We start from the raw sequence: 22,239 nt of genomic DNA, 5'->3' as shown, positions 1-22,239 counted from the left end.
CCCAGAAGAGAACCTTGAGTGACCCCAGAAACAATTAGGCTAATTTAGGCTTTGATCGAGTGAATTTTATTTTATTTTTAGTTTCATGTTGAATCTCTGTGACTTGTCATGTACGAATCTATCCATTTCAATGCAGAGCCCCCAAAATTTATTGGAAAAGTAGCTGTTTGACAGCTGCATTTGTAGTCTGTACGGTATAAACTTCAAAATTACTTTATAGTGGTGCAAAAACTAAAGCTACTTAGTATCTTTCAATATTATGCTTTCCAATCATAAGTCCAGATCTCATAAAGGTGTCATCTCTATTAAAAAAATTTAAATTGAATATTGAATGTTCGTCAAATTTTCTCTCCATCTGATCATAGATGTAATGGCCTACTCGACTTAAGGTTAGCTACAGACTAGGCTATGCAGGATACTTCTATATGCAGGATGACCTTGCTATATTGTTAGAACGGTACTTACCAAATACTTCAATTTAGTTCAAAAATTAGTATTTTATGAAGTTATGAACTAGTATATACCAATCTCCATTGTAACTGAATAAATTAATAAATAAGATAGGCGATTATTATTCGAAAAATATTTTTAATAGACCTATGAGGTAATGAACTTCTATATCGTAACCTCTTCTGCAATTTTTAATAATTCAGTGTAGGTTACTAGTCAAATCAAAGTGAACTAGTTAGTTATATTATAATCTCTTTGCAACTTGATAAATCAATAATATGTTCAAAAATTATTCTTACTATGTACTCTAACACTTCAAATATATATTTCTTTCCCAGTTAGTGTAATCAATTTGTAAGTAGTCCTATTGAGTTTTCTCTGTATATTTGAACTAAATTAGAGTCATTATTTTGCAGCCGTGGAGCAGTCAGACATGCAGCTAGTTGAGGAGGTGCAGCGAGCCAATGTGATCTGTGTGGTTTACTCAGTGGATGATGACGACACAATGGACCGAGTGACGTCATACTGGCTTCCGTTTCTCAGAGAAACACTTTCACACACTCACCGCTGTCCCGTTGTCTTGGTAGGCAACAAGGTGGATCTAGTCGATTACTCCACTGTTGATGTAAGTGTTTCTAACAATATTGTATAGTGTCTAATTAAGTATTTTAATAAGGCTACTTGAATTTTCAAGTATAGAAAATCACCAGTACGGTACCTTAACTTATTATCGCACAAACTAATCGTATATGTTATAAAATATAATAAGGGTACTAGTGATTTTCTATAATTATATAGCTTAGTGTATTAGTACATAATGCTTTATCACGACATTGGATATTGAAAAAAAGATATATATATATATATAGAGGAACGATAGCATAAGAAGATATCCCATGGTGTAGGGCGTTTATGTTCCAAATTTCACTGTTAAATTAAGCTGATAGTCCTAGTAGTTGTTTTTGGTGAAGCTTTGTGACGCTGGTAGTCTCTCACACTGTGCCGTTCTTACACTCTCACCTCTCACCCCAACATAACATTAGTAGACAGTAGTCTACTACTAATAATAGAAATTAGTCGACAGTAATGGGTTTAAGTTAACAAAAATCGCCTTGAAATTTGAATCATAAACGACTTATACCATGGTATATATTTTCATGCTATCTTTTCTCCATGGTTGAATGTTCTATATTCTAATACAGTCATAGGAGAGCATACATCAGTGATCATCATACATCAGTCATTTCAGCTATCACATATATAGTTAGATTCAAGATATAAATTCAGTGAAAATGATAGGACGACACAGTTGCCACGATCCTTTTTCTACCGATTCCTTCTCTAGTGGATAGGTTTAGTATTTTATTCATTAATCAATCAATTTATTCCTTATGAATTACAGAATAAATCAATAAACTATACAATGTACACTGCAATAATGAAAAATTAACAAAATTCTTCAAAATAAAATTTTAGAAACTACTTTCCCAAAAGAGCAAGCTCGAGCTTGGCAAGAGCCGTATTTGATCAATAACTGTTGATTCTTGTTGATAATGATGAATTATATATAATTATCTTGAAAATATTATATTCACCAAGAAAATACATCTTTTCATGATTTAATAATATCTTTTCATAATTGAGATTGATTATTCTGGTAGTTCATCATATCTCTTCATAGCATACAAACGATTTGGGAACAGTGCGGTGCTAGAAAAGGATAGAGCTACCTGCTTTGTCTAATGACATACAAGGATAGCTAACCAATGTTAATTAGACATATCATTAGCCTAGTATTATTATTTTTTTAAAGTGCTCAATTACAATAAAGGTTACCGTACTATAATATGCTCCAATATGATAATGTTATTGTTACAGGCTGCTATGGATATCATGAATGATTATAAAGAAGTTGAAAGCTTTGTGGAGGTAAGTTGAGATTATTGGTTCATTTTTGTCACTCTAATAATTGTGCCTAGAATCTGTTTCTTTTAATAGATTGCTCACATTCAAAATTAGCTTATCAAAATAAATTAATTGTACATATTATGATTTTTTCTCAATTTAAATTAGTATTTTTAAATTTAAACTCTGTTTTCTTTTTTCAGTGCTCCGCAAAAACTCTGAACAATATTAGTGAGATGTTTTATTATGCTCAGAAGGCTGTTCTCCACCCTACTGGACCATTGTACATAACCGATAAACAAGATGTAAGTTATGTTAATTAATCAATAAATAGATCAGTTCCTGCCTATCCAAATAGTGTAGTACCTATTCATCTCTTCATTTAGTAGACCTGCTTACTATAAGAATAAATTATAGTCTCTACTAGACCCTATATAATACATTTACTTGGGTATTCTTTAGGGATGTAAGCGTTAGATTTCTTTGATATTCTCAATTAATAAACTAAATAACTAAACAATATCTCTTCTAAACCGTCGAATGATTGTATTTATCTAAAAAGTATAACATTTATTGAAAATAAAAAATAAAACAATATTGTTGCATTTTCTTTAGATAATGTAATTAAAAAAAAAAATATTCTATTAACCCATATATTACCTGGATCGCTGGATGTCGAGTTGTTCTATTATACGCTTTGCAATCGGATCAAGTTGCTTGAAAATAGTACTTGAGAAATTACAAATATAAATTAAAATATGTATTTTGGAGAATTACTTCACAATATTATTGCATTCAATAATTTCATCTTTCCATTTTTCAGCTGACTGAACCGTGTAAAAAGGCTTTAACGAGGATATTCAAGGTGAGAATACACTTTCAAATGAATGTCAGGAAAAATTTTTCAAGAATGCAATTGATAGTCTAGGTTGATAATATTGAGTCAATGAGATAATCAAACTTGAAATAAATATGGTACTGTAATAGTAAAATCATAGGTGAAACCTTTCGTTACTAGTAAATGCGTTATTAGTGAAATTATTAGCGAAATTTTATAACTTTCATAAATTTTCACATGCACTAGGGCTTAGAGTAATACCTGCTAATTGATCAAACGGTTAAAAACAATTTAAAAATGTATTTTAAAGTAAGAAGTTCCATTGTCTGTGCAAACCTTAGATTACAGCATTGGAGTACAGTGCTGCCAGAGAAGCCAGTAAGTCAGTGAGCTAATTTTGTGAAATAAAGAGCAAAGAAGAGAGCGTGGATCATTTTGATAGAAACAGCATAAAAACGGCAACAGTATAATCATACTTTTGTGAGAAATAGCGTTTGACATGAAGCACTAAACGAAAGCGTAAGACATAACGTTGTAAACAAATGTTTGCACGGACTATAGATCGATGTATCAATACTCTTAATATTATCATTATGAGTGCATAACTTGTGTTTTGATTGTAACGTACATTATATATGTTTGACGTGTAATGTAATTCAGTTGTTTATTGAAAACTTATTTCCATTTTTTTCTTTGACAGATTTGTGATCTAGATAACGACGGACTACTCAATGACCATGAACTCAACTACTTCCAAAAACGGTGCTTTGATTCTCCGCTCAGGCCTGAAGCCATGGATGACATAAAAGCACTTCTAAAGAGGAATATTTCTGGCGGTGTCTCAAATAGTAACTGCATTACTCTATCAGGTAATTGCCAACAGTTAGCCTATGTTTATTTATCGATCTATTAGCAACTGCAATGTAAGTAGCATTTTTTGTTTGCACGGTATACATCAACGTGCATCATCATTAAACTTCAAATAAGATTTATTCAATCGATGACCAGCAATTTCAATTAAAGTTGATTGACAACAGTCAATGTCAAATAATGCTGACAATTAGTCCAATTATTATTATTATTATTATTATTATTATTATTATTATTATTATTATTTTTCATCCACTGACCTCCTATAAAGGGGTATTTGGACTTGTCAATGTCGTAAGTCAATAAAATACAGAACATAAATACATAAATGATAAGTCAATATATTTTCTTTTCTCTCCAAACCTTATCTCGACGCTCGTGGTTTAGAACATAAATAGGCACAAGAAAATTCAAAATTTTTCATAGTAGTCTAAGTTTGTTGTGTAGACAGCTTATGCACATTAGTACAAGATTCATCAATTTAGTACCGCCTTTATTTCTGACACATCATAAAGGGAATGGTCTAAACGAATGGATTTGTATGAATTTTTTTCATGAATTGAGTTTCATTTGAATTGACATTTTCATTGAATAGCCTAGCAAGTTCATAATCATCTTGTTCTCTTCTTTCTCTTGTATTTTTCTCTCATTCATGTTCTCCTTTCTTATTTTCATTTATTTTTTTTCTGCTCCGGTTTGTTTCATTTGTATAAATTAGATCAACTAAACCAATAACTATATTATTAGGGTTAGAATAAAGACTCCCACCAGCGAGCAAGTTTTACTTTTTTTTATGGAGTGATCCGTGGTCTAGTGGATAGAGTGCTTGCGTAGCAGCATAGAGATCCCGGGTTCGAACCATCTCATTACCAGAAGTTTTTTAACCAGATCACTCCCGTGTTATCGGATGGGCACGTTAAACTGTCGGTCCCGGCTGAAGTATGACAGTCGTGAGGCCCATTGACGGCTTAAATTATATATTCAGGCGGTGGGACCTTCCCGAAAGGGACTCCCCACCAACAAAAGCCATACGAATTTACTTTTTACTTTTGCTGGTGGTGCCATGGCGAATATTGTTTTGTTAAGGAAAAAATGTATTCTTATTCATAATAATCACTTGTTAAGAAATTTTAACGAAATTGTATTTTGTTTTTTTATGGCAATAAATTTGACTCTTATTATTATCATTATGAGTGCATAACTTGTGTTTTGATTGTAACGTACATTATAAAATATGTTTGACGTGTAATGTAATTCAGTTGTTTATTGAAAACTTATTTCCATTTTTTCTTTGGCAGATTTGTGATCTAGATAACGACGGACTACTCAATGACCATGAACTCAACTACTTCCAAAAACGGTGCTTTGATTCTCCGCTCAGGCCTGAAGCCATGGATGACATAAAAGCCCTTCTAAAGAGGAACATTTCTGGCGGTGTCTCAAATAGTAACTGCATTACTCTCTCAGGTGATTGCAAACAGTTATTTATATTTCTCGTTCTATTAAGAACTGCAATGTAAGTAGGCCTAGTCACTTTTTGTTTGCACGGGATACATCAACGTGCATCATCACTTAAACTTTAATTACGATTTATTCACTTGATGACAGGCTAAGTCAAGTCAAGTTGATTGACAACAGTCAATGAAACAACAGTAATAATAAGTTAATTTTTCATAATCCTTCTGTTATCATGTATTATCGTGTGACATTGTCCATTGTTGCTTATAAAAAGGCAGAAGTGCTTTCCTCTAATGCTTTATGCAGGGGGAGGGATTTTAGTCCATTCTACCCAGTTGTAGAGCACCTCGGTCTCTCTGGTTCTCCTAGGTTGAGTGAACAGTTTGACGAGTTTATTCAGCATCTAGATTGCTTTACGAGAGTGGAATCCTGCTGGTTTAGAATGCTTATAGATTAAGTTGATCTTTAGAGCTATTGTGGAAATACTTTGGGACATAATCATTCATCAGTTCAACGCAGAATTACTGTTTCATTTGCTCTCTCTTTCTATTCTCAAGTTGAATTACAATTCGAATTATTATGAGTGAATGACGAATAAAAAAACCTTTCCTAAAATTCACACCCATTTCAAACTTTAACATCTCCAATTTAAAACTCTCATTTGGAATGTTCTTGTTTAGTTTCAAATCATTAATGATTTTCTTCGGATTTGCAGGTTTTCTTTTTCTGCACTTGCTGTTTCTGCAAAGAGGTCGCAGCCACACGACATGGGCTGTCCTGCGCAGTTTCGGATATAACGACCATCTGCGCATGGATAGTTCTTACCTATTTCCAAAGTAAGCCATTGTAGCCAAAATCTTTTTACAAATTTCGCTACTCTTTTTATTTCCTCAATATCCAAACTTATTCTGAACTAGTTGTACTAATTCGTTTTTAATAATTATTTTAGTAATTTATTTAATTTTTTTTGTTTATTGTTTGTAATTTTTTCAATGTTTATTGTCATTAAAACCATTAAAACTAGTCTCAAAGACTATCCATCAATTTTCTTTTCACCATCAATCTTACACTGTGAAAAACGATGAAACAGTTTATTGTTTTCAATGAGAAGCTTGTAAACCATTCTATTTTCAATTTGAGGTGGTGCATTCTCCATATTTTGCCATTACATGTAAAATATCCCCATGAAACCTATTCCTTACTGAGAAAAGGTTGTCTAGTATATTTGTTGAGGAGCTCAAGGAACAAACATTCTAATATTGAACAAATAAAAAATAAGACATTTATATTTTGGATACAACTATACGTTATTTTTGAAAACACTTGACATGATCAGTGCTTTCAAAAATATATTGTGGTATTGACAATATCAATGTATTTTTATTCTCATTTTGCTTGTTAAACATATCCGTAGTGTGAATCTAACTTGAATGTCAGATTTTACCAATAATGATTATTCTATTATATTATTTTGAAGTTATTGTTATTATCAAACTTATGTAAATAGTATTATTAGTAGATTAGAGACAAATTTCAATTTTCTTATTTGCCATAAAATTACAAATCAATTAGACAAAATACAAGAATATAGTAGTGCCTAATCATAATCATAATTTTCCTATTATAAAGCTATAAATATTGAAAATTGTCAAATGGAATTACAATTAGGCCACAATTGTAGCACGACCTGTATAAGTTAAAACTTGTGCGCTAGTCGCAGAAACATTGACTTGAAACAACAATGACTATCAATATCATTGCTGTGATTGATTCTCTTCTAGACTCTCATGAAAACTTTTTATTATAAATTCTCTATCATTAATAATAATCGCCTTTATTGATCAAATATACAACAATTTGTTAGAAAAATATTTCTCTATAAGTATTACATTACTGGCATTCGCCCCATGGATAAGATCCGTCCGGGGGGAGAGGAGAAATATTTTTTCTCTTCTTTTTAAGTCAGGTTCCTCTTCAAAGTCGAATAAATCTTTCGCCTTTTACTCTATCATTATAATTGTATGTTTGTTTGTTGAATCACTTCTGATTAATAATTTTAAAATGTTTTGCGTGTGGTTAGGCTGAAAGTGCCTTACGGCTGTTCTACTGAGCTCAGCTATCGCGGCCAAATGTTCTTCCTGAATCTATTCGAGAGATTTGACTCGGACAAAGACGGCGCTCTCTCTCCACACGAGCAGGAGAAACTGTTCTCCATCTGCCCCGCCCCTCCTTGGCGAACGGAGCTCAAGCACATTGTTCCTACAAATTCTCAGGTAAATTTTACTCAAACCATTGTTCCGAACTCATGTGGAATTGTTGACTAGAATTGATTTGAAAATGGGTACAAATAATTCAGTATTCTCAACAAGTCGAATTTGTTAGCACTGATTTGTAAAAGTGAAGTGTTCTAACGAACATTTTGTAATGATTGACGTTTCTCTTGTAGGGTTGGGTGACGGCAGATGGATTCCTGTGCTTCTGGGTGTTGACAACACTGCAAGACCCGAATACAACCCTGGAGTATCTGGCGCACTTCGGATACGTCATCAATGAAACTGAAAGTCAACTCAGTGCCCTTCAAGGTATCAGCATTATCTGACTAAATGAATAAATTAATGAGATACTAGAATGTCCGAATGAATAAATTCTTACAATAATCAATATCAACAGTATGAACAATTGTAAATTATTAATAACTAGCAGGTAACCCTTGGTCCGCAAGGGTCTAATTAAAAACTTGATAAACTAAACACTTGAGCTACTGAGATCATGAGAAATTCAAAATAGGCCTATAATCATCATCGGTAAATTGATAATCTCTATGCAAACTTTCAAGTTAATCAGTTCAGTAGTTCAGACGTGATGATTCGTGAATTTCCTATCCCCTACGTGTATAAGCCAATTCTTTCCTTTATAGATAATAGATAGCTATTAATTATATTTAGGGGTGGTTGTCAGCATTTATATTGGATTTTAGTTCAATAATTTTATTATATTATATTCAATAGCATATGAAAAAACTCCAAATCTCATTTCTTTGAATATGTGAACATTATTACTGTATTCTACAATTTTTTTGATTATTATTATTATATTAGAATATTAACACAGATTCTGGAACATAGATTATTGAACGATCTAGTATAGAAGTCAAGCTGAGGATTAATTTTCTCACGCTGCACTCACTGCCAAGTTATAACAATTGTTCAATCAGTTTTGTACACAACTCCACACTTTGAGAGCTCACATCCACACTAAGGCCGGTTACAGAGCTCCACCCACCGTCAGTGCGTTTTTACCATCCTGACCGTACGCATCGATGAATCAGTTTTACACATTCAGAGCTCGACTGACCGTCAGTGCGTATGCACCATCCTGACCATACATAAGTTTTTCTGACTCACAAAATGGACGCCTTTACAGATTGTTATTGCAGCTTTTATCTTCGTAAACGAAAGATTAAAAGACGTAGATATCAAGTTCACCCGATGGTCGCCCAAAGAGCATTTCAAAGGGAATTTAGTAGCCTACCATTATACACATCATTGCTTGGGGTGAAGATACATTTTCAACTACATCAGAATGTCCATCAGAAATTTTGACGAGCTTGTCATTGGGAATACTTGCAGTCACTCTAAGCTACGGATCAAATAAATGTAGATAATATATGATTTTTTCAATAAAAAATTTAGAAATGATTGAAGAAATGTATAGAAAAACTCTGAATTCAAATATGACAATATTAATTGAATTCACTCATTATGCTATTCAATTCAATATCAGCTGATTGTCGGGCAGAGGTGTCGGCACATTGATTATGTTGCTATCGGGCTACTGATCAGTACAGCTCTGAAAGCTTCTATTTGTTTCAATAGCGCGTCAGTCCACCGATGGAACGGATGCGCACGAGCTCGACCGATGTTCCTCGTACGCTGTATAAAACGCATGATCCTGACCGTGCGCATGCGTGCCTTCAGTCCTGCTCTGTACGGATACATGGAATCTCTATGGAAAAGACAAGCGCGACTGACGTACGCACTGACGGTCGGTCGAGCTCTGTAACCGGCCTAAGGATGTACACATCCACATTAGTATCAATTACCATGTTATGTTTGTTTTGTGTGTTCAGTGACGTCATCTATGTTGTTTGTTGTGTAGTTACACGAGAGAAAAGTCTGGATTTGCTGAAGAAACAATCAACACGGAACGTGTACGAGTGCCACGTGTTTGGGGCGAAGGGGGTTGGCAAAACAACCCTCTGTCAAGGATTCATCGGTCGCAAATACCAAGCTAGTGTGAGTGGTCTGCTCTAACTCCTTACTTATTCGATCTTTTTTGAAAATATCTTACAAAATAATCTTATTCACAATATTTGCATCTGGAGGATCTATAGTAAAGCTGGATTCCCACATATCAGTATCAGTGTACGACGTGTCCGGTACAGTGAAAATATTATTCCCATGAATTTTAATGGGACTATTCCCACCCATATATATTCATACTCAGCAAAGCGAGTATGAATAGCCCCATTAGAACTCTAATATTTTAACTGTATAGAACAGTGGGAATCCAGCTAAATAATGTAGAAATCCCAAAATTCAGGTCTCCCAGAAACTACAGTTACCCTATTGTTGAATGTAGTACCCAGCTTGCCGTACTACGAGTATTTACGACTATTGTAAGTGAAACTTAGACTGTTTAAAATTTCAATATTTTCATGTCATAGGCCCCAAATGGTGGTATTTCGGCACCAACAGTTCATTGTCATCCTATACAGTGCCACTTAATCGAGGAGTTTAATGGAGAAAGGACACTAAGAACTTCAGACCCTTTTACATCAAAGTGCTTAATGGATTCGCCGCCTTTTTCTCTGTATGTCTACAAATTTTCATACCTCTATGTTTTTTCTGAACGATGCTATGACGATTTTAAGGATGCAGTGTCAAGCGTTTGAGCTTGAATAGGTTCATCTTTGACAGCGTTTTTCTCAAAACATGGCTTTTGCATGGGCCCTTCTTCCATCAAACTCCTCTTTAATAAGTTCAATTTTATTTTATCCTTAACCCAATTATGCAACCAATGAAGGGGTGGGGTTTTGACCAATAAAAAATCATAACAGATTGTATCAATAATAATTATGCAAAAGCCGTGAACTTAGCGGGATTTGAACCAACGACTGTTTCAGCGTCAGTCTAGAAGAGGGTTGTATAGCGCATTATCGGACAGTGCTAGAGCAGTCCGCTAATCCAATAACAATTATTATTGCTCACGATTGCTAAATGTTGCACATAACTGAAAAAAAACTACAGTAACTCTGGTGTTTGAGGTTGCTTGGTTGAGTTTTTGGTATTTGAAAGCTTATCATTCATCAAATAAAGTGTGTTGAAGCTCGCATTTATGTACTAAGTAATTTTAAATTTTTACAGGAGGTTGGAGCAGGAGAAACTCTCCCCACTAGTACAGTGAACTCTGTGATAATATACGGGCAAGAGAAGTTTCTTGTACTGAAGGAGATGAATGTGCAAAATATAAATTCTCTGACTGAAATGGATGTTAGCTGTGATGTTGTGTGTCTAGTTTACGACTGCTCAGATCCCAAGTCGTTTGGTTACGTCGCCAGTCTTTATAAGGTAAGTTGTGATTCGTTTCTTGAGATGCTTTTTTTTTGTTTAATCGTCCTCGACTTCTCTCTTAAAGTGAAATAGTGGAAAACCGGAACCTATATCACATTCTTGGAGAAATGTTGAGGAATTTCAGTATGTGAAACCAGAACCTCTGCAATAAATGTTTTTTTTTGAGGTATGCAATACTTGGATCATTCTACATCAGTGTATTAATTAATAAACACTCAATAGCATTCGATTTATGTAAGTGATATCATTGAATAAAACTTGGTTTGATTTGATTTATGTTTGAAACAAATCAAAGTTATCATACAAATTAACTTTCTGGTTGAGGATGATTCCTTGAGTCCTATACATAAAACGTTCATGGTGTGGTGATAAGAGAAGATAAATGAAGCTTCAGTTCTAGAAGTGTTCTGAACTACTGGGAAGTGATTCCTAATATTGACTGGGAAGTGAAGCTAATATTATTTTTGCACTTACAATTGCTTGGTGGGCTTTGACCACTTGTATTATTGAAAAACAGAAAAAGTGTCTGGATAAGATTTATCATTAACCATTGTTTTATCAATCTTTTTTCAATAGAATACAATAAATAAGATTAAGTATTCTTGCATTAATCCTATTTTCTTCAGCCAGGAAGAACTATATATTTCCATGAGCACGTTAATTAATTATATCTAAATATATAAGAACGCGCATTTTGTTGTGACTGATGTTGTGGTAGTGAATGAATCAAAACAAAGGAGTTGAAAGTTGTAAACTACTATTTAATTATACAATTTACTAACACAGCCAGTTTCCAATAACTTACCATTTATCCTCAGTTATCGATGTGGCAGGCGATGAAACCTTGTGTTGATATATTAGACTTATATTATTCTTAAACTGAAATTAAACAGTAGTCATTACATAGTTTGTTTTATAAAATTTAAAATTATAGATTGCATACCTGATTACAGACTTGCAAACCTGTGTATAATTTTTGAGAAAGATACAATATTTATCTCCAATAAGGAAGTACTTGTATAAAATCTACCCCTAGGAGGTACTTACATAATATATTAGAAATCTGTCTCATATGAACGTGACTCTCTCTCGGGTGACAGAGAGCGGTCAGCGGTCAGAGCGGTCCTAGGGGGATATAGATATAGATATCCATATATCATACATGATAGAGGCATCAAGTAATCCTGTTTTTATAATACAACGTGCCCTCTCCAATTACGTTAATATAAAAATAGAAAGAAAAATAAAAATCTCAGTACCCTTTACGAATTATTTAATCACAACATGTTTCGGACATTGATGCCATTTTCAATTGATATGAAGTAAATAAATAAAGACGTTAATATAATCTTACTGTTAATAGAAATTGATCATGAATAATTACAAAGAATTACTTTCTTGATTTTATCTTACCGGTACGTCTAGTTTCAGCCAATCACGTCATTATCAAGCCTATCACGTCTAGTGATTTTATCTTATACACGTCTAGTTTCAGCCAATCACGTCATTATCAATTGCAGAAACTAGTCTTATCTGAAAGACAAATTTTGTTTCTGTTATTTTATTATCTCTGTATCTTTTGTAGTGTATTTGCATTTTTTGCTAACAACGGTCGAGTGGTAGAGTGGACATTACTGTCCAAATTACGACACGTCATCAAATATAAAGTCATTCTTTTCATAGACCACTGAAACTCGGGACGGCTGACCGCTGCACACACCTTTCACGAAGCAAATCGGAGCCGATGATTGTTCAAATCTATCAGTCTCGGAATAGAGACACATTTTTTTGATTTGATTCATTTGTTTTTTGAGTAGTACATTTTTTGATTTGATTCATTTGTTTTTCTTTTCACTTTTTCAATCTGATTGATTTGCTTTTGTTTTGTTTTGTAGAAGTACTACGTGGAGAACAACATGCCAGTGTTAGTGGTGGGGAACAAATGTGAGGAAGGGGAGGTGGCCCAGGAGGGGAGGCTGCAGCCGGCTGAGTTCTGCGACTTGCATCACCTCTCCCCACCCCACTTCTTCAGCCATCAGCCGCAGCGACAGAAGGAGTTGTTCATGAAGCTCGCAACCATGGCTGCTTTCCCGTCAGTACCTCAATACTTCTCTCATTAATAGTTTAATTTAGAAAAAATTGAACGGTTAGGGGATTACACTCCCTAAAGACGTATTAGCATAGAGAAAATATAGCACAATATATCACATGATATAGGTAGTTTATGATCCAAGTTTCAAGGTGATTTCTTGTTAACTCAAACCGATTACTGTCGACTACAGTTTCTCTATTATTACTGTTTTGGCCGGGTGAGAGTGTAAGAACGACTTAGTATCAAGGTCTATAAAATACAGATCATGACACTATTGTTGTGAGCAGCCATTTTATGGGGTCCTAGTTCACCAATTTTCAAATTTATCAGCTGTTATCATTATGGATTGAACAACATGATGTGTTATTTTGTAATATTGTTCAAGGAATATTGCTTGGCTTTGAATTGTAAAATAAATTGTTCCGACAGAATAATAATAAATTAGATTCCAACTAGGAACTGAATTGTTGATTTTTAGATTCAATTGATCGGGAACTTAAAACTTTTTTTGAAATTGGCCTCGCATATTTCTGTCTTGTCCCAATGCCTTTTGAATCATAATCCTTGATTTACAAGAATAAGAACAGTTTTTAATAATAAATAAATGAATAATTAAAGCATTTATTATTGAAATTTCATAACTAAAAAATTGAAAACCTGAATTCACATATTACATGAATGAGAATATTGTTTTTAAAATGCATAATTTTGTTACGAGCAATTTGAATTGGATTGGATTTTCAAATGTACCGCCATAAATACCCCATAAAATGGCTGCTCACAACAATAGTGTCATGACCTGTATTTTATAGACCTTGCTTAGTATGAGAGACTACCAGCGTCACATAGCTTCACGAATAAGAACTACTAACTTAGGACTATCAGATTGAGTTGACTTATAAAATTGGAACATAAACCCCCTATACCATGGGATATCTTCTTGTACTATTCTTTCTCTATGGTTTCAATTACGATACATACTGGAAGCAGGTTCTCAGAAACCTGACTGGCTATCTCTGCTCTATCCACACAACAAAAATAGTGAAGCCATCAATAATGCAGAGATTGATGAAGATGTGAACAAACTAATAGAATCTAGAATATCAGTAACAGGCAGGTTGAGTGGTGGACAACTTTCAAGTTTTCTTTGTTTAAGCAAACATTTTGAAATCTCAGTTAGAATTTCAGGAAATACTTTGTTGATACAATTAATAGAAACTTATTACAAATACTCTTATATTTCATTGTCCATAGTCCATAGTAATAGTATAGCTGTTATTTTACAGTAAAAGCGTTGGGTTGTTGTAATTTGTTGAGTAATGTAGAGCTTCTATTCGACTGCATTATCATTACTTGATTTTGTTTATTCTGTACTTATTTATATTGCCTCAATTGCTTGCCATATTAATGATATAATAACATGAATTTTAGTAAAGGCTGTAGTAACGGTTTGAAATCTTTCCTTGACAAGGATAGAAAATGATCTTCATTTTTCGACTACAATTCGATTGTGAAATTTCACTCTATCGGACCCATGTTTGTCCGTGATTTTTAGTTTTGGCTGTAATCATAATAGACTATCGAGTTTTTTATTGACACTGCAATATGTCCCAAGAAAGTAAAAAAAAAAAACAATAAATTATCATGATAGTTTAGTATATCAATATGATGGTATATATATAACTGATGGCAAACTTCAAATTGGAAGATTTATAAGTCAAGTCTCATCCAGTTCGACATTTGAATCCTAGCTGGGATGAACGAAGTTTTCCTGTTCACCTGCATTTGTTCTCCTTAAGGTGCAATTCCTTAGCGGCGTCTCGACACGCGTGTGTAGAGATGCGTGGTTAGAGCCGCCGCGGCTAGAGCACATAACCTATAAATAATTCATTAGATTCGATGATTCATTAAGCTGCGTACACGCTTCCAACCCGCACCGAGCACGCTCCGCCCTCGTACCGCCCTCGTTCCTCCATCGAACCACAGTCGCTCCGCCCACGTACCCATCATGAACGTTACGGAAGATGTTAGATCTTCTCGCGTTCCCCGGTCGAACCACTGTTGCTCCCCGGTCGATCATCAATCGCTCTGCTGGAGTGACGTTCGGTTGCGGAGCAGAGCGAAAGTCTGTACGCACCTTTAGATATGAATCGTAACAGTAATATAGTAGCCAACATTTCCAATTCATCTGCCGCCATAACGTTCATACAATCATACAACATAAAAATCCAATGAGTCATCGAATCTAATAAATGTATAGGTTATGTGCTCCAGCCGCGAATGCTCTAACCACGCGTTCCTAAAGGCCGCTAAGAAATTGCACCTTAGGATTAGTGTAACGTCTAACGGACCAGTAATAGAATTTTATTGGATTGATTATCAGTTTATCATGAGAACAAATTTTTACTTAATAGAAACATATCTATATTCAATACCACTGCATTAGTTCGGATTGTATATGATGGGAATACTTCTTCTAATACTTTGGTACAAATACTTCATACTTCATACTACCAATATATAAATATAACAACTATTGATATTATAAGTGATGAGGTGGTCTAACACACATGATATCTGATTCTTGATGTGGGACTATCCATTTTACTTTAATCAAACTTATGGTGAATGCTATGAAATGCGGTCTTTCAAATTGTATTCAACAATTTACCACTAATTTTGACAAACTATGGATAACATCCAACTTGATATTATTTTACAAATGCATGGAATTTTGAGTTCATGAAACTAAATATTTTGATTACAACTGAATTGTGATTGGAATGGATTGACTGAAATTTTATTCAACATTATTTATGAGATGTATTAAATAATCAAAAATGTTGTTGATGCTTCAGTTACAAACTAAATTATATCTTGGATAAATAAAAATAAAGGAGATAGTATAGTGGACGCTACACTATTAACTCATCGGACAAAATTTTTTTAAAAACATTTACTATTTCATTTGTTGATTGTATTTTATCTCTGATGAACTTTATTAGTTGTATGTTTAATTTTATATTAAAATGCTATTCATTCTATTTATTTAGTCGGTTCCATGCCGCCTGGATGCTCTTCTATCGACATACGAGGTGTGTAAAATAGTGGTTTTTAGTATCAATAATCTCTAAGTTTTGTCTTCTTCAATTCTTCTTTTTATCACTTCAGGAATCTGCTATCTTTTGAACCTTATTCGTTTTCTGTCAATATACTGACGCCTTTCTTCCATATTGCATTGCACAAGCATATTTTTTGCTTTATTTGAAAAATTGTGATTGATTCTTTCTATTTTATGTAGCATTATGTTCCAAAATTATTTCAATTTTGCTAACCTTGAGAATTTTGCATTTTTCAATTTGACTAAATGATAAAACCTGATAAAACTAAACCAGATTGCAGAGGGTGCATGATTAGTGTGATTTTGATGGCTAATAAACATTCTCCACCGAATATCGTAATAAGAACTAGGGAATATGAATTGATGACTAGGAATATCAATGCATGTTGCATGGTGTGCTGATTCTATGGTTTTGTCCTTTTCATTGTCTCTTTCAACTCATATCGCAAAATAAGTTTTACTTAGTTTTTGCTACTTCTTGGTAACCACGGAATTTTGTTCTCTGAATTTCTCACTTTTACTTAACAATCTCTTCTGTTTTAACAAATCTGTTTTTATTTTTTTCTTATCCTTTGCTACTATTTGCATGAAAAATGCATGCTTTTTCACTTTTTGAAATTGAATTGTTTTCACAATTTTTTTTGCAAACCACTCAATCTTCAGCTTGATCTTCACATTTTGTTCTCTGAATTCTTCACTTAAACACTTGATGATCTTCAACCTATGTTCTATAATATCTTCCTATTATTGACAAGGATTATTTTCCCTATCTATTTGGGTAGGAAAATGCCTGCTTTCCATTTCATGTCTGAGCAATTTTCTTGCAAAAATGCTAAATGCATGATAGCATGATCTTTGTAAATATATTATATTTTAATTTTTAGCGTTTGGCAACTTTGAAATGAATATATTATTGATTTTAAAAGTATGAGCCTAATTTACTAGGTGTATAGGATTTTATGACATAGACTGGTTCAAATAAGTTATTCAACTTTTATATTTCAATTGTGAGAAATCAGAAAAAATCAAGCATCCAGTGAATGTTGGCAAATATTACATTACAATGCAATTCCAATTGAACTCATCATATCGCGAATGTACAGAATTGACCAACAATCAACTTTTAAACTATTCAAGATCATAGAATGTATAATAATTTATAAGCACCTCTTGAACAAAGTTGAATAATCATCACTCAAACCGTGAGTAATCAGTAGGAACATGAATATTCATGTTTTCTAATCGATAAAATTGATTAGTTTTCGTATGAATGAACAGGTTGGTTTCAATTAAATCCAGAATTCTTTTTCGTTGCTCCTTTATTATTTTTACAAATAATTTTTATATAATAATTCTTTTCGCTTGTCTTGTTGTACTCTTTCCTCTTTTGCATCCTTCTTCGTTCGGTTTTTTTTCTACATAACAAAGAATTATTACTCTAAATATTAGTAAAATATATATTCAAATTCAATCATGATTGGCATTTTCCAATCTATTCATAAATGTGTATATTATTCCAGTACTAATAATAAAATTTGAACAGAAATCAAAACGAAATGTTTTTTTTATTTGTTGTACTTATAACAGTTCTAAGCAGTGGATCGAATAATATAAATCATATACTTCGAGACTCTTTAGTCTTCTTACTGCTAATCAATTACATAATTATTGTAAATCTATTATCTGCCTATTTGCCTATGTAGCGTCTGCTAGAACAATTTTTAGTAATTCAATTCAGTAACTCAACTTTTACCCCTGAATTCATTATACCTATTCCTAGATTTGAAACGTTTTCTGGCTTCTATAACTTGAAATTATCCCTTGAGTTCATTAAAATAATTCTTAAATATAAGTCTTTCTTCTGTTTTCAAAACTTCTGACGGCTATCTATTTTCTGCTTGTTCATTCAAATAGTTGTTGTACATTCAATTAGTTATAGTAGTGAAATTAATTTCAAAAATTTTTTTTTATTGTGTAATGATTAAGCTTCCGATCAATTTTCCTCTTGCACTGCCAACAATAGTTTTTTTGGGTAACTGAAATTATTCCTTTGAGCTCATAAAACTAAATCCTAGTTTTTAAACTTGAGCTTTACTTTTGGCTTTCTACTTCATTTTTTTCTGTACATCCATCAATGTATTATATACATTTTCCTTGCTCTAATGAATCTATAGATAATACATTTGAATCAACAGTCTTTTACTTGTGTTTTCAATGATGAATTCATATTGCAGTCACCTGAAGGAGTTGGGCCTTCTCACTGGAGACTCAATAATGCTGAAGGCAGGCTTGGGCATCACACTATTCGCCGCTCTCGGCTTCATATTTGTAAGGCTGCTTAACTCTGCTCAAAAGAGATAGTTCCACCAAACTTCCTGAAAATCCTATCCGAATTGTGAGACAGAATCCTCAAGCTTTACCTCGGAATGTGTGTTTATAGGTTGCGACCAAACTTTATTTAGCTTTAGCTGAAACTGTACGATTTTGTAAATTGCTTATCCTGTTTGATAAGGTATGAAATTGGAGGAAATGCTGTAAAACAGACCATCTTTTGACCAATCATAGTGCTGATCTTCAATATTTATCAATCAATGTCTTATGCAATTTTCCAACGTTTTTTTCCTATTAGTTTCCATCACTATTTGTTCATAAATCCTTGTCTTCTAAAAATTTGAGTCTTTGTTATTATTTATTTTGTGAGTGTAGTTTTATTTTGAACAAGAAGTTATGTTAAAGTGTTTAGAAAAAAGTAGAATAGGTTACCTATGTTAAATTAGTTTGTCAGATAGTAGGAAATGTTTATTATCTAGTGGTTTTTAAAACATCTAGTTGATGTAAAATGAAATGTATTATTTTTTGAAGAATGCTAAAAAAATTACAAAAGAAGAAAAATGATCTAATGTTTTTGGAAAAAGTAGGCTAGAGTAAAGTTATGATTCCAGTTGGGTAAAAATGATGAACATGTTTATTTTTGTTGACGGATCAATAAATTATTTAATTTTTGAACATGGGCCGTGATCTACGAATTTAAAGTAATTCTTCATCAATATAAATCTATGTCCTTATGAAATTTTGGTTCTATGATTTGGTGCTCGTAAAACATTTTAGAAGCTCAAGTTTTGATTTGTTTTTTTTTCTAGTAATAGTGAAAATCGTATAATATAATCAATTTTATTTTATGAATTTGAAGAAACATTGTTTGCTTTTCGAACAATATTATTAATATATTATTAATATATTACAATACAGTACTCTAATACCTTGATACTATCTATACTCTATAGAAATTTCTACTCATCTGCTCCATTATAAATTCGGTTTCTTGCTCAACTGATTTAATCGTTCAAGATTTAATTTTAGCGATTACCATCATTTTTCACTCTTCATTTTCTATACAATACTCATTGTTTCAATTGCTGTGGTCCACTTTAGTGAGGTCCACGTTATAATGGCAGTATAAGATTGACAATACTGTTGCTGTCCTTTTCTATCATACAACAAAACAGATAGCGCTATCTCTCTCTCGCTTTGCAATGTTGTCAGTTTGCCAGAATATTTTATTTTTACTTTTGACAGTGACTGTACAAAAGTAGACAAACAATTCTCAGCCGCCATTTTTTTCTTCATTCTATCAAAATACTTGAGTACACAAGTCGTATAATTGATTTAAAATGAATTTTTGAAACAATAAAATAATTTTTAGACATTACAGTATGAGAAACACAAATTAATATACCTGAAATGACATTTTTAAAGTTGATAATCAACCATCCTAGACTCCATCCATGCTTCAGTTAGGCTACACGTATAGGTTAGACCTACTCGTACTGGTAAAAATAATATTGAAAGGTTATTTCAGAATTATTTACATTAAAATTACTTTTTTGGGTAGGATTTCTATTTTTCTATTATCTTTAAAAGAAATTGGAGTAGAATACCTACCAAATAACTTAATTTCTGTTGTTTTGAACAGCAATTGTTGTATCACAGCTTTTTAAATTAGCCGCCATTTCAGATTTGTATAAAAATAAAAATCTGATCTCAGTTATGAAAGCAAATTTTTGAATCAAATTATGAAAAAATATATTTTCTTTATTAGTTTGACATTAAATTGATTATTTTATCAAGGAAATGATAATTATTATTAGATCAAATTTAATGGGATGAATTGAGTAATAGCTGTGTACACTCAGTGGAAAAATGGAGAGACTTGGCAACGTTTTTCTTCTATCTTTCTTCACTGCCATTATAACGTGGACCTCACTATATCAATATATTTATTATCCATTTCTCATAATTATCCATCCCATTTCTCACGCACAAGCCTAGGGCTCGTGTGGGCTTCATCTTTACAAGTACAAAAAATGTCTAAAAATTGAGTTTGGAATGCGTCTGCAGCCAGAATTGGCGACCGGTTGGTCTAGTGGTCTGGTTCGTGACAACCTTCAGTCTGCTTGCACTGCCCGGTTCCTGGCTTCGAAACGATCATCCTTTCCAATCATCCACGCATAGACCAAAAGCTTATAAAAGCAACATCCGCAATAAAAACATATAAAAATTGACTCATTCCATCAAAACTACGAGTACTAGTCAAGAAACATATAAACTATATTTTCATGTACTGTTAAACGGTACTTTGTAATAATTTGGTTGATGAGTTGGTATCAACTATTATATCAACTATTTATAGCAATACTACTCATATGAATAGCCACTTCAGTCAGATTCTGCTTTAAAATAACAAATATATTATTGTAAATATTTTTATAGTCTTATGTTTTTCTTAATTTATTTGTTATACTTCACACCTTACCTTTACGTCTTAAAAACACAAGCTAAACAGCATCTCTAGTCATTCAATTAAATTGAAGAAGACTCTCATCAACACATTGTTTTGCCGGAGGAATTAGATTCATGTATTCGGTGAAACACACAAGAGAACAATGTTCAAAAAAGAAGTTAGAATGGAGTGCCTAAAACTTCTGTTTCTTAACTTTATCTCATAAAAATACACCAAACATTTAGTTTATTTCCAAATTTATATTCCCACCAAATCATACATCTTAAAAATCCGTTCATCATTTTCTCTCCTATGACTTTTTATTATTATTTATTCATAGTATTCATCAATCACATTCAAGATTTTTTTATAGATTTTAATATATTTATGGTGAAATAGTTATGTCAATTAGCGTTTATTTACAGGGTCTTAAGAATTATAATATGCTATTTTATCAAATTAATTGCTAAATATTTAGTTTGACTGTTAATTTTCAGTTTTTATTCTGTTTATTTGTAATCTACATCATCGATCTCCAAAAATGGTGCACATATTTTTAAATGGAGGTGAATTTGGCTACTGTGAATCAGAATTCATTCCTTCATTACTATTAATATAATTTATGTATATTTTCGTTGCTTCCAGGATTTTTTAAATAGTCTCTTCTATGTTTCGAAATAAGTTTATCAATATCGAAATGACCTTGGATTAGCGATTTTAATTTGTTGGCTATAAGAGATGAAAACAGTGTTGTGAAATATATTCAGAAGAAATTACTAATGTTACCAGTCACATCATGTAAAATGTAACCATTACTATGATAAAAACTTGAATATTCAGCTCCATTTTCGAGCATATTTCACCAAATAATCCCACTGCTATTATTTGTAAATATTTCCTTGAACGTTGTATACCTGTAGGAACCAGACTGCAAATTCCATAGGATATGTGAGGTTTTTATAATAATGTTGGTTGACTTGTACATTATTTGAATCTTGAAAACTTCGTATTGCGGTCATGTGAACCTAGTTTTCTATCATTATTTTGTGTATAGTGTCAATGATAATTATAAAGGAAGTATTTGAAATTTCA

The 22,239-nt window shown here is 32.7% G+C and overlaps 1 protein-coding gene across 5 annotated transcripts in view; it reads left to right on the top strand.

Annotated features, from left to right (window-relative positions):
- LOC111051487 (mitochondrial Rho GTPase) overlaps positions 1-22,239 on the top strand; it is a 25,813-nt gene extending 3,574 nt beyond the window's left edge. The window contains exons 3-15 of one of the 5 annotated variants that reach the window (XM_022338011.2): positions 867-1,075; positions 2,329-2,379; positions 2,559-2,660; positions 3,179-3,220; positions 5,362-5,530; positions 6,237-6,357; positions 7,602-7,794; positions 7,968-8,103; positions 9,680-9,816; positions 10,948-11,151; positions 13,050-13,246; positions 16,300-16,341; positions 18,602-19,379. In XM_022338011.2, coding sequence (XP_022193703.2) covers positions 867-1,075; positions 2,329-2,379; positions 2,559-2,660; positions 3,179-3,220; positions 5,362-5,530; positions 6,237-6,357; positions 7,602-7,794; positions 7,968-8,103; positions 9,680-9,816; positions 10,948-11,151; positions 13,050-13,246; positions 16,300-16,341; positions 18,602-18,728 — 1,730 coding nt within the window. In that variant the 3' untranslated portion in view covers positions 18,729-19,379. Of the gene's footprint in view, positions 1-866; positions 1,076-2,328; positions 2,380-2,558; positions 2,661-3,178; positions 3,221-3,893; positions 4,063-5,361; positions 5,531-6,236; positions 6,358-7,601; positions 7,795-7,967; positions 8,104-9,679; positions 9,817-10,947; positions 11,152-13,049; positions 13,247-16,299; positions 16,342-18,601 lie in introns of all 5 variants that reach the window. The other 4 variants (XM_039437118.1, XM_039437117.1, XM_039437119.1 and 1 more) reach the window with 4 other exon arrangements.

The sequence above is a fragment of the Nilaparvata lugens genome, chromosome 10, assembly GCF_014356525.2.
Source record: "Nilaparvata lugens isolate BPH chromosome 10, ASM1435652v1, whole genome shotgun sequence".
Lineage (NCBI taxonomy): Eukaryota > Metazoa > Arthropoda > Insecta > Hemiptera > Delphacidae > Nilaparvata > Nilaparvata lugens.
This window is presented reverse-complemented; position numbering and strand designations above follow the sequence as displayed.